This window comes from Hyperolius riggenbachi, chromosome 10 (genome assembly GCF_040937935.1).
Source record: "Hyperolius riggenbachi isolate aHypRig1 chromosome 10, aHypRig1.pri, whole genome shotgun sequence".
NCBI classification, from domain to species: domain Eukaryota; kingdom Metazoa; phylum Chordata; class Amphibia; order Anura; family Hyperoliidae; genus Hyperolius; species Hyperolius riggenbachi.
The window spans coordinates 34,092,272-34,117,595 of NC_090655.1; the positions used below are offsets into that span (position 1 = coordinate 34,092,272).

At 45.4% G+C, this 25,324-nt stretch overlaps 1 protein-coding gene across 2 annotated transcripts in view; it reads right to left on the reverse strand.

The window, feature by feature from the left end:
• HERC4 (HECT and RLD domain containing E3 ubiquitin protein ligase 4) overlaps positions 1–25,324 on the reverse strand; it is a 123,606-nt gene that overhangs the window by 14,868 nt on the left and 83,414 nt on the right. For both annotated transcript variants that reach the window (XM_068257375.1, XM_068257374.1), the window contains exons 17-20: positions 18,657–18,824; positions 17,781–17,924; positions 8,576–8,742; positions 2,412–2,478 (exon numbers count right to left, since the gene is read on the reverse strand). In XM_068257375.1, coding sequence (XP_068113476.1) covers positions 2,412–2,478; positions 8,576–8,742; positions 17,781–17,924; positions 18,657–18,824 — 546 coding nt within the window. The remainder of the gene's footprint in view (positions 1–2,411; positions 2,479–8,575; positions 8,743–17,780; positions 17,925–18,656; positions 18,825–25,324) is intronic.

The window sequence follows — 25,324 nt, forward strand, 5'->3', positions numbered from 1 at the left end:
CTCATCTGTCATCTCTGCCATGGAAGTCATGTGACAGGGGAGAGATCAAATTACAACTTGTATAGGAGAGAACAGAGGCGCCAAAAGGATAAAAGGGGTTTTAAAGGAGCTTAAAAGCCAAAAATTTGGCAATTAGAGGAGGCAGTGGTGGACTTACCTCCTCCAAGCAGACACAACACGACTTTACATTCAGTCTATTTATTAACGAACTCCAGATAAAACAAAGCAACGCGTTTCACGGTCAGCGCCCACTTCCTCAGGCAATAGAAAAAGGAGTTACAGCATCTAGCAAAACAAACAACACTCGGCACCTCATTAGCAGTGTTAGGGAGACTTGCCTAAGGTCTCCTACTGAATAGGTGCTGGCTTACTGAACAGGCAGAGCTGAGATTCGAACCCTGGTCCCCTGTGTCAGAGGCAGAACCCTTAAAGAGGAACTCCAGCCTAGACAAACATTCTGTCATTAAGTTACATTAGTTATGTTAAGTAAAATAGATAGGTAATATAATCTCTTACCCACACTGTTTTAAAAGAACAGGCAAATGTTTGATTTCATGATGGCAGCCATCTTTTTGGTTTAAAGGAGGTGACAGGGAGCATAAGACTGTTCCAACTGTCCTGAGCACCTCTCCCGGTTGCTAGGCAACGTGAACAACAATGTAAGAAATCCCATCATGCTCTGCACAGCATCAGGGAAAAAAAGCCCGGGCTTTTTTTCTTTGATGGGTGGAGCTTAGATAAAAATGCAGCTAAAAATGATGCTTTGGCAAGAAAAACAAAGTTCTGATGCTGTGAAACTGTTAAAGAAACACCAAGCCTTTTCAGTTCTGCTGAGTAGATTTTTAGTCTGTAGGTTCACTTTAACCATTACACCATCCAGCCAAGAGTATGACTACACAAGTCTCTGCTGGAGAACATTAGATTATAAAATCTGCAAGGGAATCAAATAAAGTGAACCGCTGATATTTGGGGCTTAAGAAAAAGAGAAAAAAAAAACGCAGGGGTACCAGGAGCCCTTATGGTGTATTATCTTCTGATAATTGAAAAAAAAGTAAGAGTAAGTAATACTCACAAGTGTGGGTTGCTAGAAAGGCAACCACTTGTACAAGCATGTAGGGAAGTCCCGTCCCTACTCGGTCTTTAGATAGGTTGGTCGCTGCTCCTTTGATCAAAAACTTCACTTCTGGATAGTCGTGAAGGACCCCACGGGTGGGGTGGTAAACGTTGTGTTATGAGGAGGATAGGAGGCGCCCTTGTATTGTATTCGGTGTTTGCTTTGTATAAAGAGACTCCACTAGATAAAGTGTTCAGAAGTTTTATTTGCACTAAAGACAACGCGTTTCATGGCTCAAACCGCTTCCTCAGGTCAAATACAGGTGCTTGAACAGATACTGGATAGCCTGAGCGCCAAAAACTTTTTGGCGCTCAGGCTATCCAGAATCTGTTCAAGCACCTGTATTTGACCTGAGGAAGCGGTTTGAGCCGTGAAACGCGTTGTCTTTAGTGCAAATAAAACTTCTGAACACTTTATCTAGTGGAGTCTCTTTATACAAAGCGAACACCGAATACAATACAAGGGCGCCTCCTATCCTCCTTATAACACACCGCTGATATTTGTTTCTTCCTTTCATGGTGTAAATATTCCAGAAATAAACATCAGGGAGCACCAGGGGAGGGTTTTAGGATTAGGCATAGGTAGAGGGATGGTTCTGTGTGAGAGTAGGGTCAGGTCAAAGTAAAATATCTGTAAAGATTAGCAATATTTTACTATTTGAATATAGTACTAAAATATCAGTAATGTTACCGATATTCTTCTACCGGCAGTCTCTGGCTCTATTTTTATCATGCACATATTTATAGGTATGCTAGTAAAGTGCAGTAAAATAATTAGGCTCTACATAGTAGTGCTGGAAAGCATTATTTAGAACATGAAAAAGCAGGACTTGGTGGTTAAACTGAAAGGAGCAGCTGGAGGATTGTGAGAGTGGATCACTGGAGAATGCACCAGGTAGAAGGCCGAGATGGAGCGCCAGGACTACCAGGAGCCTTCCTCAAAAGGGGAGTGTTATGTTTCCTCTGTTTATACTGCTTTTTATCTCCCAACCAGTAAGTGGTAATTAAGCTTTAGGCATATTCCAGAAGGATGGAAGATTCAGATCCGCCTTTGCTGTGCCCCACTAAGCTCAAGAACTTGCTACAAGTCTCCTTGTCCAAGACCAAAGATGCCTTTCCAGGTTTGCTTCAAGCCTATAGTGGCTATGTGATGTGCAGACAGCAATACAGTTGATGTATGGTGAAAACAAATGACATGAGAGTAATGTAGACACCAGTGCCGAGGAGGCCCTTGGCCTCTGTAAACCAGTTTACAACTAAATATGTTATCAATGGCATTTCCAAACTGAGACACCTACCGTAAAGTTCAGACAGAGTGTCTCCTCAATGTCATCTTCTGTGTAGTCCAACAGCTGCTGCATGCTCCTAAAACACCCACACAGCAACTTAATCACAGGCTTATTGGGGATTCCCAGGCAAAAACAGTACAGCAGGTATTCAGACAGAAGAAAGGAAATAGGCTAAAATGCACATTCATACATACATATACATATACATACATATACATATATATATATATATATATATATATATATATATACACACACACACACATTTTTTTAAGTTGGACTACCTAGACCATACATGTCAAACTCCGGCAAATCTGGCCCTCAGAGCCATTAAATTTGGCTCTCAAGTGATTTCCCTACTTTGCATTATGTTTGGCCCACTCTAGACCACCAGGGAAGCTACATTGGAGGTGAAGCCCTAGTTCACCAGGGAAGCCATATGGAGGAGGTAGGAGGAATGGGGGAAATAGGAGGAATGCACTAAACACTAGAAACTATATAGGGGAGGGTGGGGGCCTCTAGACACCAGGGAACTGTATAAGGGTTGGAGGGGGACCATTAGACACCTGGGAACTTTATAATGGAAGATGGTGGCCAGTAGACATTGAGGTTGGCCCGTGACTTGGTCCTAGTGTACAAGGCAGACTTTGTATTTAAGTTTGACACCCCTGACCTAGACTAATGGACCCTGAAAAGGCCGAGTGGGGATGGCACTTTCCCACCACCGCCAGTGTTTATGAGTACTTCTCACAGCTCTTATAGTATGCCCCCAATAGAATGTACAATACTACACTATATTGGGCTCCGGGTGTTTTTGTGCTTCTTTTAGGAACCTTTGATGTGGCTTCTGTACTGGATAAATTACTCTTCAAGTTTAGGCTGAAATTGTAGATATGTAATGTGCCATTTTCTTTGGGCATTTGATCTTTTTATATTTATTAATCTTGTTCTGTTTTATGAATCTTGGTGGCATTGTTACATATAAGCACAAGGTGCATTATTTCCCATTGGGAGTTCTGCTTTTCCCAGTTTGGCTTTTCTTCTTTGCTTGCTTTATGCAAACGTTGCTATATACAGGTCCTTCTCAAAAAATTAGCATATTGTGATATAAAGTTCATTATTTTCTGTAATGTACTGATAAACTTTAGACTTTCATATATTCTAGATTCATTACACACAATTGAAGTAGTTCAAGCCTTTTATTGTTTTAATATTGATGATTTTGGCATACAGCTCATGAAAACCCAAATTTCCTATCTCAAAAAATTAGCATATCATGAAAAGGTTCTCTAAACGAGCTATTAACCTATTCATCTGAATCAACGAATTAATTCTAAACACCTGCAAAAGATTCCCGCGTCTTTTAAAAACTCCCAGCCTGGTTCATTACTCAAAACTGCAATCATGGGTAAGACTGCCGACCTGACTGCTGTCCAGAAGGCCATCATTGACAAACTGAACGAATAGGCTGTTCCCAGAGTGCTGTGTCAAGGCACCTCAGTGGGAAGTCTCTGGGAAGGAAAAAGTGTAGCAGAAAACGCTACACAACGAGAAGAGGTGAACAGACCCTGAGGAAGATTGTGGAGAAGGACCGATTCCAGACCTTGGGGGACCTGTGGAAGCAGTGGACTGAGTCTGGAGTAGAAACATCCAGACCCACCGTGTACAGGCATGTGCAGGAAATGGGCTACAGGTGCCGCATTCCCCAGGTCAAGCCAGTTTTGAACCAGAATCGCCTGACCTAGGCTACAGAGAAGCAGCACTGGACTGTTGCTCAGTGGTCCAAAGTACTTTTTTTTTTGATGAAAGCAACTTTTTGCATTTCATTCAGAAATCAAGATGCCAGAGTCTGGAGGAAGACTGGGGAGAGGGAAATGCCAAAATGCCTGAAGTCCAATCCCAAGTACCCACAGTCAGTGATGGTCTTGGGTGCTATGTCAGCTGCTCGTGTTGGTCCACTGTGTTTTATCAATGGCAGGGTCAATGCAGGTAGCTATCAGGAGATTTTGGAGCACTTCATGCTTCCATCTGCTGAAAAGCTTTATGGAGATGAAGATTTCATTTTTCAGCATGGCCTGGCACCTGCTCACAGTGCCAAAACCACTGGTAAATGGTTTATTGACCATGGTATTACTGTGCTCAATTGGCCTGCCAACTCTCCTGACCTGAACCCCATAGAGTATCTGTGGGATATTGTGAAGAGAAAGTTGAGAGACGCAAGACCCAACACTCTGGATGAGCTTAAGGCCGCTATCAAAGCATCCTGGGCCTCCATAACACCTGAGCAGTGCCACAGGCTGATTGCCTCCATGCCACGCCGCATTGAAGCAGTCATTTCTGCAAAAGGATTCCCGACCAAGTATTGAGTGCATAACTGAACATAATTATTTGAAGGTTGACTTTTTTCGTTTTAAAAACGCTTTTCTTTTATTGGTCGGATGAAATATTGTAATTTTTTTGAGATAGGAAATTTGGGTTTTCATGAGCTGTATGTCAAAATCATCAATATTAAAACAATAAAAGGTTTGAACTACTTCAGTTGTGTGTAATGAATCTAAAATATATGAAAGTCTAATGTTTATCAGTACATTACAGAAAATAATGAACTTTATCACAATATGCAAATTTTTTTTAGAAGGACCTGTATTGACAGACACCTGGGTGGCGAGTTAGGTAAAAAGGGCATTGCCCAGCTGCCGAGATTTGGGTTCTGCCATAGACCGTAATGTGAATATTGGCTATAGCACTGCTTAGTGAGAAATTTGGGCGCTGCCAAAAGACAGAGCCCAAATTGCGGTATCAGCAGCATAATTCTGCTGCCAGCAGGAATAGTGATTCACGCCACCGGGAAATTTGCCACAGCAGGGTGAGCCATTTTTCGGCATCACTCTGCTCCCAAATTTCATGGCGCCATTAGATGTACATCCTGGGTGGTGCACTCCTGCCCTCTAATGTTTTAAACATTGGAGTACAATTTCAGCCTAAACTTAAAGAGACTCTGTAACAAATTGTTTATCTTTATTTCTTCTATGCTATAAATTCCTATGCCTTTTCTAATGTGGTCTGGCTTACTGCAGCTTTTCCTAATTGCACAGTAGCTGTGTTATCTCTGTTATATGATCTAATCTTCTCTCTATAGTCGGCACAGTCAGGCTGAGGCAGTCAGACTGGAATGTGCAGGGCTGCTTGTGATTAGCTAGAAGCTGTACACACCCCCTGCAGGCTCTGTGTGACTAACACACTCTGCTTAGCTGAGCCTATTAGAAGCTGGTTAGTTTGTTTGTAAACACTGCCTAAAACTGGCAATTACAAGCCAGGTTTGCAGCAGAGAATGGCAGAAACAGCACAGAGGGGACCAGGAGCACATAATGAATAGAATGGTATGCTTTTTATTGTAAGAATTTCAGAGTACAGATTCTCTTTAAAGAGAATCTGTACTCTAAAATTCTGACAATAAAAAGCATACCATTCTATTCATTATGTTCGCCTGGGCCCCTTTTTTAGCGTTAGCGTTGCAATGCGAAAATTTGTTAGCTTTGCATCGCTAACGCTAAAAAATGTATGCTTTAATATTTATGCACCAGAGGGAATGCTAAAAAATGTATGCAATGCAGCCCGCCGACCACAGGTTCGGCAAAAACGAAACTAGCTGGCGGCGGGGGAGTGGAGCAGCAGTGAAGGACTACGATGGCACAGGATGGCTGCATGGGGCTGGTAGAAACCCCAGGTAAGTGAAACTTTTTTTTGCCTGATAATTCCTTTAAGGCAGCCATACATCTAGTGATGATGGGCAGATTCGACCAAGAGACAAATCTCTCTCTAATCAAATCTGAATAGAGAGATCTGTTGGCTGCCCATATACTACAGGCCGATTCCCACTAGTGTCTAATGTACCCCCTTGGTGCCCAGTGCAGGATACTTTACCTATCAGTGTCTGCCGCTGGCTCCATCCTCACACTCCCCACATAGTTGCTGGAGTAATGTGGGCACGTGTGTGACGTCACGCCCAAGTGTATGCCGGCAAGGCGTTTGCATGGGGGTGTGTATGGACAGAGGACAGAGTCAGCAGCAAACACTGACAGGTAATGTATCCTGCACTGGGCACCATGGGGGGGCATTTAAAGTTAGGGGGTGGACAGCGTCGGAGGTTTCGTCATTTTCACTTGTCGGATATCTCTCCCCGTTACTGCCGCACACTCGATCGACCATGACGGCCGGACATCTTGCTGCATGTCCAATCAACATGCTCGGCCTGAAATTGGTTGCATTGTCAATCGGACATGCACTTGGCAGGATCAATTTTCCTCTGATTCAATAATCTAATTGGATGGTTGATCGGCCACCAAATCGATAGATGTATGGACACCTTTATGCTAGGTACACACCATACAATCTTGTGTTAGATAGATGGTTCAATAGATAATTTCCGACATGTCTGATCTTATTTTTGATCGTTTTTCTGATCGATTACTCATAGAAGTGAATGGAAATAAATAAGAAAAGATAACAGAATCGAATCGGAAATCCATCGGAAAACCGACTGAAAAAACTCATCGTGTGTATCCAGCATAAGAGGAGTGCAAGCGATTTCATATGTTTTCTTATTTTATGTCTTAACTAACCAATCCGCACATCTAGCCTCAAAGGACAGGGAGGGAATAGATCATAAAAGGGAGTCACAACTGTTGTCCAAGGGAGCATGGAGAACCCTAGGTCATCTTGGAGGCAGTAACTCGCTATAACTGTATTGTGAAGGTCACTAACACAAGGGAGTAATCTGCACGTTTTCACTCAGTAAATGAATACAAGAGAGAACTGCTCATTCTTGTACATTGGTAATGGCAGTTATATATAGATTATATTTTCTGATGATATGCTCACCATTCTGCTCATTTCATACTTTTTCATAACCAGGAAAAACAAGAGTACCTTATGTAAATTTTGGAGTAAACAATGGGACCATATGCAGGACTACATAGCAGAGAAAAGGGATAGTAAGCGAACCAGTTCATTTTGGCACTGCGGCAACCGACATTAATCGGCTATCCCATAAAAGAGAACCCGAGGTGAGAGTGATGTGGAGGCCACCATATTTATTTCCTTTTAAAGAGGAACTCCAACCAAGAATTTAACTTTATCCCAATCAGTAGCTGATTTTACATGAGAAATATATTGCTTTTCACAAACAGACCATCAGGGGGCGCTGTATGACTGATATTGTGGTGAAACCCCTCCCACAAGAGGCTCTGAGGACTGCGGTGCTCCTGGCAAACTGCCACAATGTAACAATGTTCACAGACAGGAATTAGCTGTTTACAGCTGTCTCTAACAGCCAAAACAGCTAGGAGCAGCTACATAACCTGCCCACAGTAACAATGTCACCATGTAATACATGTCAGAATGTAAATCGTGGAGAGGAAAGATTTTACAATGAGCAAACACTGACTAAATCATTTATACATAATTATTGTAAAAATGAAGCACTTTTTTTATTACATTATTTTCACTGGAGTTCCTCTTTAAGCAATACCAGTTGCCTGGCAGCCCTGCTGATCCTCTGCCTCTAATACTTTTAGCCATAAACCCTGAACAAGCATGTGCAGGTTAGGTACTTTGACTCAAGTTTTACTGGATTAAGCATATGCTTGTTCCAGGGGTTTGACTCAGACACTACATACGCCAGAAGATTAACAAGACTGCCAGGCAACTGGCATTGTTTACAAGGAAATAAATATGGCAGCCTCCATATCCCTCTCACCTTTCCTTTAATTGTGACTAGGGGGCACCAGGGAGTTACTTTTTTGGCACATGGAACTCAGTAAGCGATGTGACTGATAAGTGTTTGGGAAGCTTTCAGGTAGCGTAGGAAATACTCGGCAAGTGATTAGCAATTGGCGCCGGGCGGTGATGGGGTTCCACAGAGGTTCACTTTGGCACAGGGACTTCGGCAAGGATACAGAAGGAAAGGGTTAGGTGCATCGGGGTGAGTGTTATAGCGTTAGAGGACAGAGAGGAGGTTTGAAGGGTACCGTCTGGAACAACCGTCAATAACCAAAGTAGAGTATCAGTAACATTATTTTACTGATATTCGTATTATCTGCAACAAATATACACAATATTGACGCCACATAGAAAACACCTCCATACTGATAACGTTGAGGGCTGCTATTTACCTTCCAACTTCTGGCATCAACTGTTTAAGGTCATCTAGGGCAGGTTTCTTTTTCAGAAGCTTCTTGTACAAAGCCAGTGGAAAATTAAGCTCAACAATTGTAAAGTTGTAAATTGCTAAACCGCAAACCACCCCGATGAGATGGAACAAATCGCTGTCTTCAAAGGTCTAAAAAACACATAAAAAGGGTTATGTTAGAAGTGCCTCATATAAAAGCCCTCTACTTCATGCTATGGTAACTGATGTCTCTTCTGTAAGGAAATGTATTCTCAACTTAAAATGAACCTGAGCCAAAGCTCGGGTTCAAAAAGTAAATATCTAAGAAGAGGGAAGCCTCTGGGTCATATAAATGACTTCCACGTCGTTCTCTGGTTCACTGTTGCCGATTGTGGACCTCCCGAAGATTAGAGACATGAGCTCCATGCTACTGTGCAGGCATATTGTGCTGGACGGCTGGGCTCGGGCCAGAGGAGAAGCACTTCCTCGAACTGCAGAAAGGTCCCGGGCAACGGAGGAGGTCTGGAGGACAGCATGGGAAGCCTCTGGGAGATCTAGAGGCTTTCCTCTTCTTAGGTATTTACTTTTTAAAGTTTTTTTATGCCTTGAGCTCTCTTTAACCACTTAATGTTTATAGTACAGTATATCTACTCCCCTAAAAACGTAATCTAAAAGGTGGCCACTAACTGTCCAATTTCTGGCGAAAAATCGTTCAAGCGATCAGAAATTCTGGATTTTCATCAAATCAAAATTTGGATTTTCTTGTTGGTTGTGATCGACAGGAAGCAAAGATTGGTTTGTTGATGGTGTAGTGAACGATTTTTCTTCCGATCAGAATTTTCTGATTGCTCGAACAATTTTTCACTAGAAATTGGATTGTTAGTGGCCACCTTAAGCCTCAGGGGAGTAGATATTCGTACTCTGCCATGATCACCGCGGTGCGCGCTCCCACTCACTCATGCACACCCTTCCGCGCTCATTCTCGCTGCTGCACGTTAGCTCGGAGATAAATGAAAGGGAACGCACTTCCCATTCATTGTTCTAGGTCCCCGAGATGCCTGTGGTCATTTGTAAACACTAAGTTACACTTACACGCATTAGTTCCTGTTCGTGTACTAAAAGCACATTCAGGAAGCTAATGACTGAGGACATCTTGTGGCCACATAGTAAAATTACATTTACATCCATTTTAACCTCTGCAGGACCGATCCACGGCAAGTGGCGTGAAAAATGTACTACGCCAGTGGATATACCTGTGACCTAAAGGACAACTGAAGTGAAAGGTAAGCAATACCAGTTGCCTGGCTATCCAGCTGATCCTCTGCCTCTAATACTTTTAGCCATAGACCCTGAACAAGCATGCAGCAGATCAGGTGTGTCTGACATTATTGTCAGATCTGACCAGATTAGCTGCATGCTTGTTTCTGGTGTGATTCAGACACTACAGCAGCCAAATAGATCAGCAGGGCTGCCAAGCAACTGGAATTGTATAAAAGGAAGAAAATATGGCAGCCTCCATATCCTTCTCACTTCAGTTGTCCTTTAATCCAGGCCTCTGTGGTCCAGTAGCTCCCTCTGTGTTGGTCCCCTCCATGCTACCTGACCTTGCACACCCCCTGATGGGGCGTCCCATGGCTGCAAGTGTTTTGCACAAGCACAGTTACAGTCTTAATGAACTGCGCAGGCGGAGTGTGTGTGGCCGGTACCGCGCATGCGCAGCATTCCCTGAATGTGTCAGTCGGGGACTTTACCATGGTTGGAAGCATCTCAAAAGAGAGGAACGGGACGATGGCAACTACAGGGGACTGGAAGAAACCCCAGGTAAGTATAAATCCTTTTGTTTGCAATGTCTCAGGTCTCTCATCAAGAGATGGTTACCATACACAGTTTATATGTATTCAGGATGACTATCTATATAGTAACGGTACCTGCATGAATATTGGCTGGATTATTGTGCATTCATATTTATTCTGTATGTTTTTGTTACAGGCACTTTAAAGAGAAACTCCAACCAAGAATTTAACTTTATCCCATTCAGTAGCTGATACCCCCTTTTACATGAAAACCAAAATTAGCTTACCTGGTAATGCTGTTTTTAATAACCCTCCAGGACAGGTGCTTACATATGAGATTAGGCCCCGCCCCCAACAGGAAACACAAAGAACTAGCTCTCTATAAGTTCCACCTCTAACCTCTACCTGCCAGTATGTTCCAATTAACTGTTCCGATAGATTATTCTACTTCACACATTACCTAAATATCCGTTTATAGTTAAAAAAACCTTTTTATGACCACATGTTTACACATCAAATTATTTACATGCAACCATAAGTTTCTAGGGTGGGTCACCTGTCCTGGAGGGTTATTAAAAACAGCATTACCAGGTAAGCTAATTTTGGTTTTTTCAAATAACCCTCCAGGACAGGTGCTTACATATGAGATGATATGCAATAAATAACACTAACCTTAGGGAGGGATCACAGCCTGAAGAACCTTTCTTCCAAAAGTCTGTTCCTCTGCCGATAATAGATCCAACCTGTAGTGTTTGATGAAGGTGTTCACCGTCTTCCAGGTGGCCGCCTTGCAGATTTCGGTTGCCGTCGCTCCAGCTCTGTAAGCCCAGGAAGTTGCAACTGACCTAGCCGAATGTGCTGTTACTTCTCTTGGACCTGGAACTCCCTTAAGCCTATATGCTTCCTTAATGCAGGATCTGATCCATCTTGCTATAGAGGCCTTAGACATGCTTTTTCCCTTTGCTGCTCCAGAAAAATTCACAAATAATGCCGTAGATTTTCTAAACTCCTTTACTCTGTCTAAATAAAATAGCAAACATCTCCTGACATCTAGTTTATGCCATTTAATTTCCCTTGGATCTGTTGCGTTTTTACAAAAGGATGGCAATACAATCTCTTGCATCCTATTGGACAGGGTAGCAACCTTTGGCAAGAATTCACTCGTCGTCTTCAGGACTACCCTATCGTGAAAAATTAAACAAAAAGGTTCAACCGAGCTTAGTGCCTCCAGTTCGCTTATCCTCCTTGCTGAGGTCACTGCTACCAAAAAAACTGTTTTCATTGTTAATAATCGTAATGAAATTTCATTTAATGGCTCAAAGTCCTCACTCATTAAGACGTTTAGAACTAAAGTTAAATCCCATCTTGGGTATGAACGTTTCATTACTGGCCTAGAACGTTCTACCGATTTCAGAAATCTAATAACTAAGGGTTCTACGGCTAACCGCCTATTAAGAAAAACTGAAAGGGCTGCAATCTGCACTTTCAAAGTACTTAATGCCAGTCTCTTGTCGACTCCATCCTGCAAAAATTCTAATACTGAGGCCAGTCTGTTGGATTTCAGACCTGATTGCTCTTTCCAATTACAAAAGGTCTTCCAATACTTTAAGTAGATTGCCCTCGTAACGCTTTTCCTACTGTTCAGTATCGTTCTTGTTACTCTGTCAGAAAATCCTCTTCTTTTTAAGATTTGCCCCTCAGAAACCACGCTGTCAGCTGAAGATTGGGAATCTGAGTCCACTCGTCTTCTCTTTTGAGGAGGCTGTGTCTGTCTCTCAATTGGATCGGTTTGTCCACCAACATCGATTTTATCATTGGGAACCAGACTCGTTTTGGCCAATTGGGTGCAATCAGTATCATATCCATTGTAGTTGATCTTAGCTTTTGTAATACTACTGATAATAGAGGGATTGGCGGGAAGGCATAGGCGATCTGAAAATCCCATGTCTGAGCCAAGGCATCTACTCCTAAAGCTCCTTTTGGATCTAGGGAAAAAAAGTGGTCGCAGTGTGTGTTCTTCCAGTTGGCAAACAGATCTACTTGAGGACAACCCCACTTCTGTGTCAACTCCCTGAACACTCTTGGGTTTAGGCTTAGCTCTGAATTTGACAATCTTTTTCTGCTTAATAGATCCGCCATAGTATTCAGTGACCCCTTGAGATGAACTGCTGCAATCGATTGAAGGTTCTGTTCTGCCCAATCTAATATCTGTAGTACTAGGTTTAGAAGCTGTTCTGACCTCGTACCTCCTTGTTTGTTCAAATACATCACTACTGTGATGTTGTCTGACCTGACTTGGAGATGGTGGCCTCTTATCTTGTCGGCCGCCTGTATCAGTGCCTCCTTTACTGCTAGCAATTCTCGAAAGTTTGACGAGTGAGTCATTACTTCTTTCGACCAAGTACCCTGTAAATAAATGCCTTCTATATGAGCCCCCCAACCTCTCAGGCTGGCATCTGTCGTTAATACCCTCGTTATCGGATATCTCCATAAACGACCCTGTATCAGTCTGTCCTCCTGGACCCACCAATCTAGGCTCTGCTTTATCTCTGCTGGCATACAAAGGGTCTGATCTATGGCCGTTTGAACTCCTCTCCAATTCTGCAGAAGCCATTGCTGTATGTGTCTTATGTGCCTCAGTGCCCAGTATACTGATGGAGCTGTGGAGGTTAAAAATCCTATCAACCTCATTACTTGTCTTACTGTTGTGACTGTTTCCCTCTGGTATTGCTGTACCATTGTCTGGAGTTTCATTATCTTGTCCTGTGGAAGATATAATTTTTGAGACACTGAATCCACCCTGAACCCCAGGAATTGAATCTGCTGTGTTGGAATGAGGTAGGATTTCTGAAAATTCACTAGCCAACCTGTCCGCTCTAGGAGTTCTATCACCAACTTCTTGTGGTTTTCCAGTGCTTGAATACTGTCGGCTAGTACTAACAAATCGTCCAGGTATGGGATTACAAGAATGCCCCTGAGGTGTAGAGCCCCCACAATTTCTGCCATTACTTTTGTGAAAATTCTGGGTGCTGAAGAGATTCCGAATGGAAGACCGCAAAATTGAAAATGTTCTGGACCTGAACTCGTCTTTATACTGAATCGAAGGAAAACTTGAGATTCTTTCCTTATTGGGATATGCCAATAAGCATCTGTTAAATCGATATTGATCATAAAACAATCTGGGAACAGTAGGTTTCGCATCGTAAATACTGTCTCCATTCGGAATCTCTCGTATTTTATATATGGATTCAGAGGTTTGAGGTTTAATATCAAACGATATTTCCCTGTGGGCTTCTTCACCAAAAAGACTCTGGAGTAGAATCCCCTTTCTTCCTGATCTACTGGAACTCTGCAGACCACGTCTCTTGCGAGCATATCCTGCACTATCTGTAACATCGCTCTCTTTTCCTCTGGCACTCTTGGGGCCTGAGTAATTACAAATCGATTGGGAGGAGGTTTTGAAAATTGGATCTTGTATCCATTTTCTACTAGATCTAAAATAAATTTGTTTTTTGTTATTTCTTTCCAACCTAGTAGGAACTTTTTTAACCTGCCTCCCACCTTGTTGGCGTCATGGTCTGTCCTTATTTTCCGTTGATCTGAACAACGGATTTCTTTTGGTAAAACCTCTATTGCCTGCCCAAGGCTTACGCCTCTGCTGTTCCTTACCCTGTGCCTGTCTTTTACGAAAAAACGGCTTCTTTTTTGGCTCAAACTTTCTCTTTTTAGGAAAGGTTGTCTTTTTGCTGGCTGTACGCTCTAATACCTCCTGGAGCTGTGGACCAAATAATAAATCTCCTGAGAAGGGAAGACTACATGCCCTGGCTTTTGATGTCTGACTCCCATCCCAAGTTTTTAACCATAGATTCCTACGTGCATTATTTATTAGTGCCGTGGATCTTGCTGTTACTTTTAGTGATTCTGAGGCTGCATCAATCACATAATCATTACCACCCTCAACCACCTCAATGGCTTCAAGAATATCTTTCTTAGGTGCATCTTCGTCAACCAATCTTTTAATCCTTTCCAACCATACAGACATAGTGCGGGATACACAGGTCGTTGCTGCGGCTGGTTTGAAGTTGGTCGCACAAGCTGACCAAGCCTTTTTAAGTGAAAATTCAATTCTCTTATCCCCTGGATCCTTAAGTCTACCAAAATCCTCGAAAGCTAACTCATTATCTTTCTCGACTTGGCTAAAAGCTGCGTCAAGCTTGGGACATGACTCCCATAACTTCGCATCCTCTTCCGCAAACGGAAAACGTCTCTTAAATCCCTTTGAAATAAATAATCTTTTCTCAGGATCTTTCCATTGTAATGTAATTAAATTCTTCATAGAATTATGCAAAGGAAAACAAAGTTGCTCTGATGGTTCCATTCCCATATACAATTTGTCATGCAAGGATTTTTCTGACGTCTTTTTCTGTGGTATATCTAGCGTTGAATAAATTGCCTTAAGCAGCTCTTCTGTCTCTTCTGAGGCAAATTTAAACTTTGATGCCTTATTTGCATCTTCAGTCTCCTCATGTTCAGACAATTCCTCAGAAGACACAGAGTATGGTTCACCCGTTTCGTGGTGACTCTCTTGCTCTTCTTCTGATGAATAAATAATTCTAGGGGATTTACTTGTGGCTTTTTTAGGTTTAACTACCTGCTCAGGCTGCCGCCCTTGTGCAGAGGTGGTAGGTAGACTTTCTCTAAATGCCTTAAAGGTCTCAACCATTTCTTGGCGCATTGTAAACATAAAGTCTTTACAAGAGGCTGTATTATCTTCATTAATGATACTTGAAATACATTTCTGACAGGATGCTTTTGGCCAGTGCAGTTGTAAGGGTTTATTACAGAGAATGCAACTCCTGGGCCTTTCAGAGCTATCAGACTCCATAGCATCCTAAGGGAAACATACAAAATAACCCCATCAATATGTTAAACAGCCACCTTACTCTATATCAACATGATTGAATAATATGAGCGGCCTGGATCCTAATTCAATTCGTATAATAGCCTAAACAAAGTCTAATTTGCATCAGGACAATTGCACTGACAGCCATTCCCTGTGCATATCCAATATACAAATATATCAGTAATTGCCAACATCCCATAATCACCTGATATAACTTAGATGCTTTTAATTGGTTTAACAAAAACACCATATGCATTAGGATGATTTAAACTGAATAGTAATCACCTAATATCCACCTTAATCACATATAAATTTTTATGTTGGGACCATAAATAATGCCGATGTAAATTTAGCATATACTATATCCTATATTAACCATCTAAGCATCTGTTTAATACAATATCAGACCTCTGAGATCAGACTGCGGGATAGGTAAACATTAACTTTCCCCCCTTAGCAGACCTCAATCAGACAGCGGCTACTAACATCAGACCTTGCAGATCAGACGGGCGAATGTCCTCCGACGTAGCCTCCACTTACCTGATCTGCTGTCTTCTGCTTTGCGTCCATCTCCTCCTACACACAAACGCATGTGGGGATGGACGCCGCGGCCTCTAAGCAGGCACCCAACCCGGAACCGGAAATACGTCACCGTAAGGGCGGAAGTTTCGCATAGCCAGCGTTACTGCCCTCGCTTCCGCCTGGACACGCTGCCACACTCCCGCACACTCCAGAAGCCACCATTCCGCCTCCGCATGGCGCCAGCTTCCTCCGTTGGGTGTATGGCCTCCGCCTTAGCTGCCTCCGCTGCCGCTCCCCTGGTCACCACTGCACCTGCCGGCCATCCCAGGAGAATCCACCACCCGGTGGATAAGGTAAACCTCATCATTCCACCTGGACCAGGCTACCCTTTACTAGTTCCTAATGGCCTCAGCACTGCCTGGCTGCTGACCACCTCTCCTAGCCAGAGAGCTAGGTGTTCCCCGGAACAGGAAACACAAAGAACTGGCAGGTAGAGGTTAGAGGTGGAACTTATAGAGAGCTAGTTCTTTGTGTTTCCTGTTGGGGGCGGGGCCTAATCTCATATGTAAGCACCTGTCCTGGAGGGTTATTTGAAAAAAATATATTGCTTTTCACAAACAGACCATCAGGGGGCGCTGTATGGCTGATATTGTGGTGAAACCCCTCCCACAAGAAGCTCTGAGGACTGAGGTACTGTTGGCAGTTTCCTGCCTGTGAACCTTGTTACATCGTGGGAAATAGCTGTTTACAGCTGTCTCCAACTGCCAAAACAGCATGCAGCAGCTACATCACCTGCCAGCAGTAACAATGTCTCAATGTGGTAAATGTCAGAAAGTAAATCGGGGAGAGGAAAGATTTTACAATGAGCAAACACTGACTAAATCATTTATACATAATTATTGTAAAAATGAAGCACTTTTTTATTACATTATTTTCACTGGAGTTCCTCTTTAACATCCTCTTTTCTTAGAAGTTCCCCCCTCTGGATTCAGCATGTGAACAGTCTGTACAGATAACATTCACTACTGCCCTGTTTCTGCTCCTCAGCTTCTTAAATTATCCAGCACTCAGCTGGTGTCCTCTGATAGTGCTGATTACTGCAGAAGTGACTGCAGAAGGTCTCCCATCAGGTTCCTTTCTCCACCATACTAGTGAACTGTTGGGAGACAAGAGGCAAGGCGATAACCTTATCTCAGCCACTCACTTCTCGCCTTGCTTTATAGTACAACATGACTGTATCCAAATATACCAGTCATTCCTCTGATGTGCACTGAGGCCCAGTGACAAGAGCAGCAAAGAAGAAAAAAGGCACAGCGGTGGTCCCCGCAGCAATCTCATTATATAATTAGCACAAGGACACGGGCAGGACAGGCAGAATCTGAAGGGCAGCTACAGATAAATGCGACTACAACAAGCAAGTGTGCCTTAATGCCCAACTCCTGGCTCACACCTAAATTTAACTGATAGCTTAGTAAGCGGAATGCCCAAATGCTACAGGAAGCTTCCACAGATAAAATGACTTTCTTCTGTGGCCTTGTGACCTGAAGCAGCTCAGCTAAAACAGGTAACAGCATATTCTGTGGGCGGGACTTCTCAGCATCATACTTTTCAAACATCTTCCAGGGGGTTGGGGGAAGCCCCTGGGGTCACAACGCTGCAATCTCAACACAAAGCAGGGAGGGGAGGGTGGCGTGCGAGAGGCAGCGGGGGGCAGAGCTGCCCAATCAGAGCTGGGCAAGGGGCGTTTTGTAGGAGTGCCTCTCCTGCAAGGGATGCCCCTTTCCATCAAGTTTGCGGACAAGCAGCTGTCACAGGGGGAGAAAGGGGGCAGGGGGGCTAAGAGACCCGGCGGGGGGATGGGAATGACACAGAGTCATGTCGTACACCAGGGAATATGCCTCTGAGTCCCATCTGCCCCCCCCCCCCCCCTGCGCCCCTCCCCCTAGGTAAACGTTAATAAACACCTTTAATACACATCCTATTAACCATACCTGGCCAGAGAACCAGATAAGTCTGGAGTCTTCATAGTAGCGAAACATTCCATACTTTGGATCCAGCAGCTCCCTCATAATGAGGAGAAAAAACTCCTTCCGGACACCCCCGGCATCAACAGCTTCTTCCCCCACGAATATGACCTGTAGTGATCAACAAGATATGCAGAATGTGACACACAGTGCTTAACAGAGTATCATTTCATAAAGCGACACTGAAGCAGAAAAAAACCTGTGATACAATACAAGACTCATATCTGTGCAACTCATGTCATATTTCTAAGCTGTACTACACATACAAATCATTATATCATACGTTTATTTTCACTTCAGATTCCCTTTAAAGCAGTAGGATCAGCCATACTATGCCAGGGAAAAAACACACATATATAAGTAGATAAATACTTGATCTACTTACATAACACATGTATTATACTGTCCACGTTTTGATTTCAGTGAATGTTATATAGAAAATTACGAGAATTCTGTTCCTGCTGGGGGCCATGTCTTTTGCCCACAGTTAAGGCTAACTCGTGATGTCATTTCTGCCCTTTACTGTATTCTTGTCTCCTCCAATCGCTGAGTCGCCTCAGCCTTGCTTGTAAACACAAGTGAGTAGGGGATTAGGTTTCAGATAAGCAGCTGGCAGGGAAATAAAGGAAAGAGGAGGAATAGATTATAGATAAAAAGAACCCCCAGCATGCAATTCTTTGGCACGGACTCCTAAAGTATGTGATAACTCCAAATCATAACAGCAGAAAAAAGTTTTTAAAGTTTTGAATGCAGGATTAGCATCTTTATCACTTAATACACTCAGACCAGTAGCTGTTGAAATCTGATTTTTATGGTGATGATACCGCTAAGTGTTGCGTTTACCTTCAGAGGCTTCTTGTAATCAATGTTTTTGGTTTTCCTCAGTACTTCCATAGCATCTCCCACAATGTTGTCTCGACGTACTATTAGAATGAGACATGGGTCCACTGACTCAACCACTGGAAACAACATGGATGAGAAATTCTGCCTTTGGGCTTGGTCAACGGCCATCTAGAATACAACAGGAATGGAGATGATTAGACTTTCTCACCATAACAATCTTATATCAATGTATTATTTAGATTAGAAGTGTCCCCATATTTTTAGCTTGAGAGCTACTTTGAAAATTGCAAATGATCTATCAGGTATAATCTACCTACAGATGCAAGCCACAACTGCAGCACATGCACAGCGTTGGTCCATCAGTGATTACCACAAGCCACAGCTGCAGCACATGCACAGCGGCAGTCCATCAGTGATTACCACAAGTCACAGCTGCAGCACATGCACAGTGGCAGCCCATCAGTGATTACCACTAGTCACAACTGCAGCACATGCAGAGCGGCAGCCCATCAGTGATTACCACAAGCCACACCTGCAGCACATGCACAGCAGCAGTCCATCAGTGATTACCACAAGCCACAACTGCAGCACATGCACAGTGGCAGCCCATCAGTGATTACCACAAGCCACAACTGCAGCACATGCACAGTGGCAGCCCATCAGTGATTACCACAAGCCACACCTGCAGCACATGCACAGCGGCAGTCCATCAGTGATTACCACAAGCCACAACTGCAGCACATGCACAGCAGCAGCCCATCAGTGATTACCACAAGCCACAGCTGCAGCACATGCACAGTGGCAGCCCATCACTGATTACCACAAGCCACAACTGCAGCACATGCACAGCGTTGGTCCATCAGTGATTACCACAAGCCACACCTGCAGCACATGCACAGCGGCAGCCCATCAGTGATTACCACAAGCCACACCTGCAGCATATGCACAGCAGCAGTCCATCAGCGATTACCACAAGCCACAACTGCAGCACATGCAGAGCGGCAGCCCATCAGTGATTACCACAAGCCACAACTGCAGCACATGCAGAGCGGCAGCCCATCAGTGATTACCACAAGCCACAACTGCAGCACATGCACAGCAGCAGTCCATCAGTGATTACCACAGGCCACAACTGCAGCACATTCACAGTGGCAGCCCATCAGTGATTACCACAAGCCACACCTGCAGCATATGCACAGCAGCAGTCCATCAGCGATTACCACAAGCCACAACTGCAGCACATGCAGAGCGGCAGCCCATCAGTGATTACCACAAGCCACAACTGCAGCACATGCAGAGCGGCAGCCCATCAGTGATTACCACAAGCCACAACTGCAGCACATGCACAGCGGCAGCCCATCAGTGATTACCACAAGCCACAACTGCAGGATATGCACAGCGGCAGTCCATCACTGATTACCGCAAGCCACAACTGCAGCACATGCACAGTGGCAGCCCATCAGTGATCACCACAAGCCACACCTGCAGCACATGCACAGCGGCAGCCCATCAGTGATTACCACAAGCCACACCTGCAGCACATGTACAGCGGCAGCCCATCAGTGATTGCCACAAGCCACAACTGCAGCACATGCACAGCGTTGGTCCATCAGTGATTACCACAAGCCACACCTGCAGCACATGCACAGCGACAGCCCATCAGTGATTACCACAAGCCACAACTGCAGCATATGCACAGCGGCAGCCCATCAGTGATCACCACAAGCCACAACTGCATGAGATGCACAGCTGCAGGCCATCAGTGATTACCACAAGCCACACCTGCAGCACATGCACAGCGGCAGTCCATCAGTGATTACCACAAGCCACAACTGCAGCACATGCACAGCAGCAGTCCATCAGTGATTACCACAAGCCACAACTGCAGCACATGCACAGCGGCAGTCCATCAGTGATTACCACCAGCCACAACTGCAGCACATGCACAGCGGCAGTCCATCAGTGATTGCCACAAGCCACAACTGCAGCACATGCACAGCGTTGGTCCATCAGTGATTACCACAAGCCACACCTGCAGCACATGCACAGCGACAGCCCATCAGTGATTACCACAAGCCACAACTGCAGCATATGCACAGCGGCAGCCCATCAGTGATCACCACAAGCCACAACTGCATGAGATGCACAGCTGCAGGCCATCAGTGATTACCACAAGCCACACCTGCAGCACATGCACAGCGGCAGTCCATCAGTGATTACCACAAGCCACAACTGCAGCACATGCACAGCAGCAGTCCATCAGTGATTACCACAAGCCACAACTGCAGCACATGCACAGCGGCAGTCCATCAGTGATTACCACAAGCCACAACTGCAGCACATGCACAGCGGCAGTCCATCAGGGATTACCACAAGCCACAACAGCAGCACATGCACAGCAGCAGTCCATCAGTGATTACCACAAGCCACAACTGCAGCACATGCACAGCAGCAGTCCATCAGTGATTACCACAAGCCACAGCTGCAGCACATGCACAGTGGCAGCACATCAGTGATTACCACAAGCCACAACTGCAGCACATGCACAGCGGCAGTCCATCAGTGATTACCACAAGCCACAACTGCAGCACATGCACAGCGGCAGTCCATCAGTGATTACCACAAGCCACACCTGCAGCACATGCACAGCGGCAGTCCATCAGTGATTACTACAAGCCACAACTACAGCTCATGCACAGCGGCAGTCCATCAGTGATTACCATAAGCCACAACTGCAGCACATGCACAGCGTTGGTCCATCAGTGATTACCACAAGCCACATCTGCAGCACATGCACAGCGGCAGTCCATCAGGGGTTACCACAAGCCACATCTGCAGCACATGCACAGCGGCAGTCCATCAGTGATTACCACAAGCCACAACTGCAGCACATGCACAGCAGCAGTCCATCAGTGATTACCACAAGCCACAACTGCAGCACATGCACAGCGGCAGCCCATCAGTGATTACCACAAGCCACAACTGCAGCACATGAAAAGCAGTAGTCCACCAGATATTACCACAAGCGCAACTGCAGCACACGCACAGCGGCAGTCCATTAGCGATTACCACAAGCCACAACTGCAGCACATGCCCAGCGGCAGTCCATCAGGGATTACCACAAGCCACAACTGCAGCACATGCACAGCGGCAGTCCATCAGTGATTACCACAAGCCACAGCTGCAGCACATGCACAGCGGCAGCCCATCAGTGATTACCACAAGCGCAACTGCAGCACACGCACAGCGGCAGTCCATCAGTGATTGCCACAAGCCACAGCTGCAGCACATGCACAGCGGCAGTCCATCAGTGATTGCCACAAGCCACAGCTGCAGCACATGCACAGCGGCAGCCCATCAGTGATTACCACAAGCCACAACTGCAGCACATGCACAGCGGCAGTACATCAGTGATTACCACAAGCCACAACTGCAGCACATGCACAGCGGCAGTCCATCAGTGATTACCACAAGCCACAGCCCTTGTGGCTTACTATACATTGGACAGACCACCCAAAAATTAAAGAAGCGACTATCATCCCATAAACATGCCATCAGAGAACGACTAGTAGATCAGGCAGTGGCATATCACTTTGTACACACAGGACATCACGTTAGTCAGTTGAGATTTATGGTTTTGGAACAGGTGGCTCCATTGAGGAGAGGAGGTGACCGCTTAAGGAAATTGCTCTGGAGGGAGGCCTATTGGATTAAAAGGCTGGACACAATGGAGCCGAGGGGGCTCAACAGAGAACTTGATCTGTTGCCCTTTTTATAGGTTGCTCCATTGTGCCCAGCCTTCCATATATAATCGATATATGTGTATATGTGTCTAAGAAGTATTTATGTTTTTACATTTCAATTGTAGACTAATGGGGTCCAATACTCCCAATACTCTCAATATATTGAGGGTATATAACATCTATAGAATGGTGGTTATTATGGTATCTGGTTACCTATTCTCTGTCTGTATTATTACATTTTTTCTCTTTTTTTCTCTTTTCTTTTCTTTATATTTCTTTTTATTTATTTACTTACTTTTTTATTTTTATTTTTTTATTTCCATTTCTTTAGTTACCCTTATTTTGGTCTTGCTGCCTGCCCCTACTACATTTGGTTTTCGCCTTTGATATTATTGTACCATATGGGAACGCAGTAGTAATATGTATATATGTAAACTGGCCATGTGTGTTTCTATTTTGTAAACAGACAGTGTGAGTACGCATATTGTATGCGACTCCTAGGCCGCATGTGTAGGGATGTGCCCTGATTGGTCGGCGGCCCGGGCCTCCTAGATACCATCTGGTGACGTCAGTCGGCGCTATGCCGAAGACGTCCCCACTGCTTCCACCTCTGCACGCTACGGCGGCGCGACTTGGCGCCGCCCAATGCGTGTCGTCATGCAGGGCTCCCATCAGGTCCGCAGTCTGCGGAGGAGGTGGCGCCCGTGCAGTAAGGGGCGGACAAAGGAGGTTGCCGAGCCGTTGACCTGGACGGACACACCAGATGGGAGGTTCCAGGATGCTATATCCTATCAGGCGAGCAGCAATGAAGTTCCCCATCAGGTCCGCGAATTCAGGACTATTATGATTGGTGTGAGTATGTTTGAATGCTATTGGCTGCTGCCATCCATGATTTGTATAAATACTGGGCATGTTTGCTATGTTATTTGTATACCCAGCCAAGCTTGATAAAGAGGCGTGTAGCCTTGAAACGTTGCATCTATTGCTGGAATATATCTATGCTTTTAAGCAATAAAAGAGCAGAAAAATAGATGGTGCCGGCTTCTCGTTTCCTGTATCACAAGCCACAGCTGCAGCACATGCACAGCGGCAGCCCATCAGTGATTACCACAAGCCACAGTTGCAGCCAATCAGTGACAACCACAAGCCACACCTGCAGCACATGCACAGGGGTAGCCCATCAGTGATTACCACAAGCCACAACTGCAGCACATGAAAAGCAGCAGTCCACCAGATATTACCACAAGCTCAACTGCAGCACACGCACAGCGGCAGTCCATTAGCGATTACCACAAGCCAAAACTGCAGCACATGCACAGCGGCAGTCCATCAGTGATTAGCTTCCCACAAAAGGCAATTAGATTGGCTGCAGTTTTCCACAAAATGCAATTTGATAGGTAGTGTCCCCCCGCCACCAACCCTTTCCCAAAAAAACTGTTAGGCAGCATTCCTCTTTAACTACTTGCCGACCGCCCACAGCCGATGGGAGGCGGCAAAGTGGACGCCGAAAAGGACCACAATACCCCCATCGGCGTTGCGTCCTTTCGGCATGCTGGGGGAGCGATCGCGTCACTGGTGACGCGTGCTTCCCCCCGGCAACTGGCTCCGGCCACCCGCGACGACAACCCGCCGGCCGTTCGGAAGCGCCGGCGGGTTGTTAACCCCATGATCACCGCGTGCAAAGCGTATAATACGTTTTGTAATGTATACAAAGCGTATTATACAGGCTGCCTCCTGCCCTGGTGCTCCCAGTGTCCGAGGGACCACCAGGGCAGGCTGCAGGCACCCTAGTCTACATCCAAACACACTGATCTGCCACCCCCTGCCCCCAGATCGCCCACAGCACCCCTCAGACCCCCCCTGCCCACCCCCAGACCACTGTTTGCACCCAATCACCCCCCTAATCACCCATCAATCACTCCCTGTCACTATCTGTCATGGCTATTTTTTTTAAGCCCTAAACTGCCCCCTGGGGGCTCCTGATCCCCCCCACCCCTCAGATTCTCCCCAGACCCCCCCCCCCTGTGTACTGTATGCATCTATCCCCCCCTGTAATAACCCACTGATTACCTGTCAATCCCCCATCAATCACCCCCGTAACTGCCACCCATCAATCAGCCCCTAACCTGCCCCTTGCGGGCAATCTGATCACCCACCCACACCATCAGATCGCCCACAGACCCGCCATCAGATCACCTCCCAAGTGCATTGTTTACAACTGTTCTCTCCTCTAAACACCCACTAATTACCCATCAATCACCCCCTATCACCACCTGTCACTGTTACCCATCAGATTAGACCCTAATCTGCCCCTTGCGGGCACCCAATCAACCACCCACACGCTCAGATTGCCCTCAGACCCCCCCTTATCAATTCGCCAGTGCATTATTTACATCTGTTCTTCTCTGTAATAGCCCACTGATCACCTGTCAATCACCCATCAATCACCCTCTGTCACCGCCACCCATCAATCAGCCCCTAACCTGCCCCTTGCGGGCAATCTGATCACCCACCCACGCCATCAGATCGCCCACAGACCCGCCGTCAGATCACCTCCCAAGTGCATTGTTTACAACTGCTCTCTCCTCTAAACACCCACTAATTACCCATCAATCACCCCCTATTCACCACCTGTCACGGCTACCCATCAGATTAGACCCTAATCTGCCCCTTGCGGGCACCCAATCAACCACCCACACGCTCAGATTGCCCTCAGACCCCCCCCCCCCCCTATCAATTTGCTAGTGCATTATTTACATCTGTTCTTCCCTGTAATAGCCCACTGATCACCTGTCAATCACCCATCAATCACCCCGTCACCCCCACCCATCAATCAGCCCCTAACCTGCCCCTTGCGGGCAATCTGATCACCCACCCGCACCATCAGATTGCCTGCAGACCCACCGTCAGATCACCTTCCAAGTG